The sequence below is a fragment of the Penicilliopsis zonata genome (assembly GCF_001890105.1).
Source record: "Penicilliopsis zonata CBS 506.65 unplaced genomic scaffold ASPZOscaffold_4, whole genome shotgun sequence".
NCBI classification, from domain to species: Eukaryota; Fungi; Ascomycota; class Eurotiomycetes; order Eurotiales; family Aspergillaceae; genus Penicilliopsis; species Penicilliopsis zonata.
Window position 1 is genome coordinate 1,243,748 of NW_019208914.1, and position 8,331 is coordinate 1,252,078.

The window sequence follows — 8,331 nt, forward strand, 5'->3', positions numbered from 1 at the left end:
AATTATATTATGGATATATATCAAGGTGAAACTCCCAGTCAAACCCGCCGATGCAATCATGTCCCAAGAAGACATCTAAATGATGCAGTGCTTGAACGCTTCAGCAGAAACATATAGAGAGAGAGAGAGAGAGAGAGAAAGGGGGGAGGGCTATCCGAAAAAGCCCGTATGAGCCAGTCCGTCCATGTAGAGTGGTAGACCCAAATAGATACAAGAAAAGGAAAAGAAAGTCGGACCAACGAGGTCAATAGAAACAAACAGAGGAAATAGGCGGCTGACAGAGCCGGACCGTAAAACGCCAATCATTAGATCATTCAATGGTAAGAGAAAAGGGAATAAATAAAAAAGAAAAAGAAAAAGACAAGATCTAGAGGTTCGGTCAACTGTTCTGTTCTTCTAACGCTGCTTTGATTTTGTCAAAGAATCCCGCCGGCCAGGCAGCTAATTCTTCGTCTTTGGGCACGCCGCGAACACGACAGTGATTCACGACATTGGCCAGGATCCGGCCGAGCATGTCCTGTGTGATGGGGACGGAGCCCTCGAGTTGGGCGTCGGGGTAGAGGAAAGGGTCCCGGTCGCTCAGAAGCTCCTCGACAGTCGGCCGGAGGGTCTGGTCGCGCTGGAGGCAGCGCTTCAGCGTTCGGAGCAGGCCGGGCGGTACCATGACGCCCCCGACGCCGTAGGCCGGAAAGTCGATCTGGACTTTTGGGTTGGGGATCGCCATGATGCGCTCGTAGTACTTGGCGATCTTCGCAAAGGGGGGCTGGCCATACACCATCTTGTAAAGGATGCACCCCAGACTCCACACGTCACTGGGCTTCCCGAGCTTCATCACTTTTCCCACGCTCGCCGGCAAACCAAGCGAGGCGTTTGAGTCGATCAGAGCCTCCGGGGACATGTAGTTCGGGGTCCCGACCTGCTGCTCGCGATGCACGTTGACCGTGTTGTCTTGAATGGCATTGGCAATGCCGAAATCGATCAGTTTGAGGCGGCCCTGGACCAGGAGGAAGTTGGCCGGTTTCAGATCGGAGTGGACAATGTTGAAGCTGTGGACGGCTTGGACACATTCCAACATCTCTTTCCAATAGTAACGAGTGAAGTTGATATCAAAAATGGCATCTTCCGCGTTCAGACGATAAGTCAAAATCTTTTCCAAATCAGATTCTCCAATCTCCATCAGTACACTGAGAGTATGCTTATCCTGGTTGAGCTCCCAGTCAAAGAGGCGCACGACTCGCTCAACATTCTCCAACTTCTTCAGCAAATCAATCTCACCCTTGTACCCGGTCAGGGTCAGGGGGTCGACGTCTTCGAGGTTCACCCTCTTGAGTGCAAAAATCTTGTAATTTTCCGCCATGACCCTGTAGACTCGGGAGCTGCCACCACGACCGATGCAATCCAAGCGGGTGAACGGCTTGTGGTTAACCGAGACCTGGCTGCGCTTCTTCCGCGATTGAGAGGCTGTGGAAGCGCCCCCCGTCGCCGTGGCAGTCTCAAGCACCGACATCTTGGGCGGCGGGGGAGCAGGTCGGTGCGGGGTGTTGCTGCTCCGAGTGGAAAGGATCTTTCTTTCGGAATGGGCCGCAGGGACCTCAGGAGCCTCCGCCTCCTTCTTCTTCTTCTCATCGGCATAGATGACGGAGTACTTCTCGGGTTTATCCAACAGGTTAAATCCCTGAGACTTGACGCGCTTGAATGTTGGCGGGGGCTCATTTTCTTGATCCCGCGTGGCGGGTAGCGGGGGCAATGGAGGTACCTTGAATACCGGTTGTTCCCTCTCACCGGATGACTTGAGTGACGATCCCTCTGATAAGGAGCCCGGGGTGGACTTGATGTTCGATCCATAGGATTTCGGGGAAGTTGAGCGCGAAAATAGTCCGTCGCCGGCAACCCCATTGACCACGTCTGGAGAGCGCTTCCCGCCACTGGTGGGTTGGGGCATTGAATCTGCCCATGAAACCATGGGAGATGACGACGATTTGGCTCTGTCTCTGGCATGAGGCTCGCCAATATCCTCGCCCTCTTCTAGTCCGGTTTCGTTGTTCTCCTCGCTCTGTCTCCGCAGGACACCTCTTCTTGCCGGTCCGTTTAGAAATGTGCCTGTCAGGCGTCCAACTCTCTTGACTCGGATGGAGCTTTGCATCCCGACTTCTTCTCCGCTGCGAGCACGAAGAACCGATGCAGTACCGATGCGCGGCGCGTCATCTTCATACCTTGCCCTGTATTCATCCTCCGAGCGGCCTGCACTCCCGTAATCTCCTCCTTCTCGACTCCTTTCAAGAGATCTGCCGTGACTCGGGGAGATGGATGCCGGGGATTGAGAGTGGCTGCGTGAGCCGGAGATGCGAACACTCCGCAGCCGCGGAGCAGGAGTAATCAGATCAATTGCACGCTCCCTTGAATCATACTCCTGGGTTTCATTGCGTGATGATGACAAGGCAGAACCCTCCCGTTTGGCACTACCCACCCGCACGATTCTCGGTGCCGGACTCCCATTAGAGGAATTACTGGGGGAGGCCATCCGAAAAACGCGCTCATTTTTATTTGTCATGGTGGAAAGGGGCCGTTCATTGCTCCCTTGGAACACTTCTTTAATGCTGTTTTGTAGGCGCGGAGACGAGCCCAGGCCATCCTCACCCAAAAGCGCTTTGACGGATGCGCTGAATTTCGGTTCGGGGACCTCCTCGTCCGAGCTATCCCCTCCTGCAGAGTACTTCTTGGCCATCCCTGACCCACTCGCTGCTGATCTCGAGCTCTGGATCTCTGGGGATGTTCGTCGCGAGCTGGTTCTGGAGAGCGCAGAGCGAGACATTGACCGGGTGGATGGTTGGCGGCGTAACGCGGCGTCGTAGGTCGATGAATACGGCGTTGGCGATGACATTGCGGCGAGCTGCTAGCTACATTGACGTGCTAGGCTAGGTGTAGGTCGAGGAATAAGGGTCGCTTGGCCTGCGAAGGGCGTTGGTGGTCGGTTTGCCAGCGGTTGTTGTCGTCGTTCGGCTCTGGTGTTGAGTTGTCGTTCCAGAGGAAGCTAAACACGAGGCGCGATATTATAGTCACGTGAATATGCTGTCGCCTAGGCAACAAACAAACAGTGGTAGAGAGAAACTCAGCTACAACGTTCTCGAGTAGTATTCCTTTTATTGTCTTATTTATTCCATGTAGTATAGATAATTCAAATGGCCTAGAATGAATAAACACTGTCGAATATTAGTCTTATCAATTGGGAGGAGCGACTGAGCAGAGTCTACAGGCGTACTGGTTACTTCTAGATGAACACATATTTTCAATTTATTTAGATAATATATTATGGTAGTTAAGATATATTTATATACTTATTTTGGAACCAGTTCAGTATGCCTGCTACGTACGATTTACTCTGGAGTACTTTATATATATCTGAAGCACAGGATACCAACAACTTTGATAGCAGAAAATCAATTCAGAATGACCACCCGAGTACAACACGGCAAACAAAAGAATAAATATTACTCCTGTCAATTAATTCATTATAAGCATATGAAAGCCTCAGTGGAGCTTCCACGTCAATGATGACGATGTACTATTGAGAGGCCGAAATCAACACTCAATAGTCATAGCTACGTAGTTCTGAACCCATTACGTACGCAAAGTAACTACTGGGAGGACTGAGTATATACTCCATACACAGCATGTTTCTTCGAAGAACTTCGCACTCGGTACTGCGTAGAGCGGCAGTTACCAGATTGTGACCTGTAGCAATTCTCGAAGAGATCTGCAGTCTGCGAGTCTCTTCGTGCGCTCAGGGCTACAGTATTGCCATCTCAGCCGTCGTACGCGTGGTCTATTTCCCAAGAGACAAAGAGCGTGGAAAAAGTGATCTATCGGGTTACGATTCAGGGTGTCTGGGTGTTCAAGGTTTTCTTCCAGCCAAGACCTATACTCCGTGATCTATTGACTAGGCCATCCCGTAGGTCACTAGGTACGAACCAACCAATATATTAGCTCTTAGTTATGGTGTTATTATAGTTACAGACCTGTATAGATATAGCTTCCTGGGTGTCTGGTTCATACGAGGGAATCCGAATACGGCCTGCCTTAACAGACAGTTGATATAGACCAGGGCAGTGGGGCAATGCCTGGAGAAAACAGAGAAATAGTCAGCCACCGTCACCGCAGATTGGTTCTTGCACCCAAGGGGACTGATAAATACCTCAGCTGTTATTATTGACTAGTAGCAAACGCACGCAGTTCCTGTCTGTAGGTTGTACCGAGTACGGAGGACCCAAGAGGTTGCCCAGCAGTTAGTCAGTAGTTAGTCTGTCAACTCATAGTATTCCTGGCTTCCTGGCTTAGCAGTTGTTGTCACGGGATACGGGTACGTCGGAACTTGGAAGCCGGAATCGTCGGATGTTGTTTGGCTTGTTTGGCTTGTTTGGCTCAGCGGAACTCGACCGACTCGCCCCTTCCTCAACTGGAAACTGGCAACTGCTCCGTGAGTTCAACCTCCTCCTCCTCCTCCTCCTTCGCCTTCTCCTTCGCCTTCTCCTTCTCCTCCAGCCTCCTCAAGAAGAAGAAGGAAGAATCAGGGTCGGAAGCGACTACGGAGCAGCTACCAGCTTTGAGAGTATCTATTCTTGGACTCTTGCTGGCTGAAACGACCGGAGGAATCAGGTTCCAGCCTCAAACAGTCGCTTCCCTGGATCGTGGAGGTTCATGGTGGTTCGTGGAGGTGGTGGTGTTGTCGGGGTTGTGCAGCCCAGCTTCTAGGATCCATGGATGACTCGCTTCCCAGGTCGCACCATTTGCTACGGAGAGTTTGGGACGGAGTGGTGGAGCACTGGACTCATGGAGACCTGGGTGAGTCTCAGGAACACCCGCTTTGAGTCCCGTTTTTTGAGCTTCGTCTGTTGCTCCACACGCTAAACTATGCAGGAACACAACAGGGATTCATTAACTATGGCTTAGCCACCGTTTCACTGCTGCCCCTACCCTGCTTGGGTCTAGGCTAGTGTTTTTAGGTTTCCCCCCTTCTTGTGCTTCTGAGCATAGTACTCCGTACACTACGCTGTACTACTTCTTCCCTCGGTAGATAGTTGCTAAACGGAGTCTTATTGCTCTCAGCTAACCGGATTCAGGGTGCCTGTGCAGATGCTTTTCTTGAACCGTGCCCCTCCTCTGCCCCCCTCTGTGGCCCGCCCATTCTAGATCCGTCCATGCTACCGCGTGTACTTACTACTCCTTACTGCTGCTTTCTCGGCTGCGAAATCGTACTCGACCGGAGTTTCACCTTCTCCTTCCTGGGGGTTTAGAAAGGGTCAACCCGGCCATGGTTTGCTCGGCGGAAGAAGGGGTCTTTTTCGCCCACCAGTTCGCATTGCACCTGTAACACTGGTGGTTGCTATTCTTAGCAACCATTTCTGTTTGCTTTCTGCCCTGGTAGCAGTAGCTTCTTGAGGGTTTCCGAAGGGAAGGGGGGGGGGGGGGGGGTCGGGCAAGTTGCCCACCAACGCTGCCCTTTTTTGCGTATGCATGGGAAAACCTGTGATTCTGGACCGCTCTTTTTCAAATTGGCCAGTTGCCATGTGGGAAAGAAAAAAAAAAGGAAAAAAAAGAGAGAAATCAAGGAAAACTTAGGGACTGTTAAAATACCTTTCCTGGTCACATACTCCACTTGATGATGGACAAGGCCTACAGGCTACGGGGCAGTAGTAAGCCGTTTCCCTCCCGTCGTACTTACGAGAACTACCAGCCGTGGGGATCTTTGGTGGTGATCTTTTCGTGGGCTTACCTTTGCTGGTGAAAAGAGTGTGGATATGGCATGGTGATCAGCAAACCGACAGGCCTCTCCCATTGGGCTGGCTGTTTTCTCTCCCGCCAAAAATACCACTGGATGACGGATCCGACTGCTGATCTCAATGCCACATTTCCCTGGGGAATAGCCACCGTCTCTCCGATTTACATGAGCACGTTACGGAGTACTATGTACTACCTATGTACCGAGTAATCTCCGGCCTTGCTGTTGACCTCTCCAGCTAGCTGCACAATTGAGAGACAAGATGGGCTGGGTTATTATTGGATTAGTTGCTAACTAATCGCTCCATCACCTCAAAAATGCGCATGGCACTCTTGACCGGCGCTCTTAACTAATAGTTCCCCTATGGTCCCTTCCCAGCCTTGGCCTCTCTTTGTTTCCACCGGCTGCTGTCCGTATGGGGCATGGTTTTTCCAGTATGGTGTCCCGAAATAGGTGAGTGGCCCGGTCGTTTCGGATGCTTCCCTTTTCCAACGGACCTCGGCCAGCCTGTTATGCGATTGCTTCCACCTGCACCATGCGATCCACTTCTGGGTCAAAGATCTGGGTCCTCAGATCAGACGGTAGTGCCCTGAAGAGCTGGCTGTGGCTGCTAGCCCGTCCCTAGTGCCACTCTCTCCCCTCTCGGTGTGGAATACCGGGGTATAGGCTCCGTCACTGCGAACTCCTTGAGCGAAGTACGCGAGTACCTATGTGCGTGCCATTATTATTCTCCAGCGGCCCAGGGGGTATATATATTATGATCATTGTCTCCCCTTCTCACACCTTCGTCCTCACCCATCAATCAACTGTCGTTGTTGATATTCAATCTTTCTTTCTTTCCTTTTTTTCCCCTTTCCTTTTCTCTGTTATTGTACTTTGGTCTCAACCACACTCTTTACTGTGACTGCTTCTGGTCAGTCCTCAGTCAATCGTTGCCAGCTTCCAAGGGTTTTTACCCTTAATCCGTCATTCGTGACCTGCTATACAAAGAATTTCTCTCTCTCTCTCTCTTTCTGAACACTTTTCTCCTATAATATCTGTACCCTCACTATGCGTTATCAACTTCTGCTTCTCGCCAACTTGGCGGCGTATGCTCTCGCCGCCCCGACCACTAATGCGCTGGATCGCCGCAGCTTCATTTCCTCGATCATCAGTGATCTCGGCGTCGACCTGAGCTCCATCCTCGATGCCGTTCTTGGGGGCAGCGTCTCCATCTCGGCGGAGACCTTCACCACTATGTCTGCCAAAGCAGCTGCCGCTCTGGAAGGAGGTGCCCTGGGTTGCTCGGCTGGCACCATCCATTCCGAGGCTCGCAGTGACCTCAAGGTGTGGCTCGAGGCCCTGGATGATAGCTCCTTCGACTCCTCACTGAAGGCCTCCCTCTTGGACTGGTGTGACGGGGATGACTCTGTCACCTTGTCGACCGACGTCTGCGCTGGCCTCGCACTCTACATCCCCACCTGTGCCGGTATCGCCGCCGCAGGTGATCTCTACGTTACCGTTGACGGTATCCTCGGAGCCGCCGACCTTGAGAGCGAGGTCTGCCTCTCCTCCTCCGCTCAGACAACCCTCACCACCTTCCTCTCTGGCTCTGCCGGCGTTGCCCTCGACGCCGATATCCGCGGTGCTCTGGGACTGTGCGCGGCTGGTGGTGTCGTCAGCGGCCTGTCTGCCGATATCAAGGCTACCCTCAAGACCTGGGTTTCGGGCTCTAGCTGCACCCTCAGCTCCTCGCTCCAGACTGCTGTTCTGGCCTGGCTGGAGGGTAGCACTAGCACGGATGTCATCGTCGTCGGTGATCTTTCCACCGAGGCCCTGACCTGCGTCTCTGTCGGTGCCGCCGTCGGTGCCCGTGTCGACTCCAGCGGTATCCTCTCCTCCAGCGCCCAGGCTTCCATCTCTGCCTTCCTCGAGACCGACCTCGGTGCTGAGCTCGACACCTCCATCACCGATTGCCTCAACGTTTGCGCCGAAGGCGGCGTTTCTACCTCTCTGAGCGCCGATGTCCGTCTTGCCTTTGCCACCTGGCTGTCTGGCTCCAGTTGCTCCATCGGTGCTGAGCTCAAGTCCGTCCTTCTGTACTGGCTCTCCATCGGTGTCTCGTCCGACATTTCCATCACCCTCACCACCTCCGAGATCACTTCGATCAGCACATGGCTCTCTGGCTCCGTTGGCTCCGACATCAGCGCTTCCCTGAAGGGCTCTATCGGTGCCTGTACCGCGGGCGAGACCATGACTGTCCTCTCCGCCGAAGCCCTCGCCGAGCTGTCTGCCTTCCTTGGCGGCTCGGTCGGCATTGACATCGACACCGACATCCTGATCATCCTCATCTCCTGGTCGAGCGGCTGCAGCATCTCCGGCACCGGCTCTTCATCGGGCTCTGGCTCTGGCTCCGCCTCTGCCAGCGTTGCTTTCCCCAGCGCCACCCCCACCAGCGTTTCCTCCGGCTCGGGCTCCTCTGGCAGCTCGGGCTACGGCTCCGGTTCTGGCTCCGGCTCTGCATCCATCTCTGCCTCCGTCTCTGGCTCTACCGGTACCTCTGGTAGCTCTGGCTC

The 8,331-nt window shown here is 53.3% G+C and overlaps 2 protein-coding genes across 2 annotated transcripts; one reads left to right on the forward strand and one right to left on the reverse strand.

Moving 5' to 3' along the window:
• Positions 1-9: 9 nt before the first annotated feature.
• On the reverse strand, positions 10-3,005 carry ASPZODRAFT_130610 (hypothetical protein). Its single transcript, XM_022722544.1, has one exon. It carries the CDS (start codon positions 2,879-2,881, stop codon positions 380-382), a length of 2,502 nt encoding a protein of 833 aa, XP_022583055.1. The 5' UTR covers positions 2,882-3,005; the 3' UTR covers positions 10-379.
• A 3,821-nt stretch (positions 3,006-6,826) lies between these two features.
• ASPZODRAFT_62162 (hypothetical protein) lies at positions 6,827-8,182 on the forward strand (the record flags this gene model as incomplete). Its single annotated transcript, XM_022729061.1, has 1 exon — positions 6,827-8,182. A coding segment is annotated over one exon (1,356 nt), but the record flags the coding sequence as incomplete, so codon positions are not given.
• Positions 8,183-8,331: the final 149 nt, after the last annotated feature.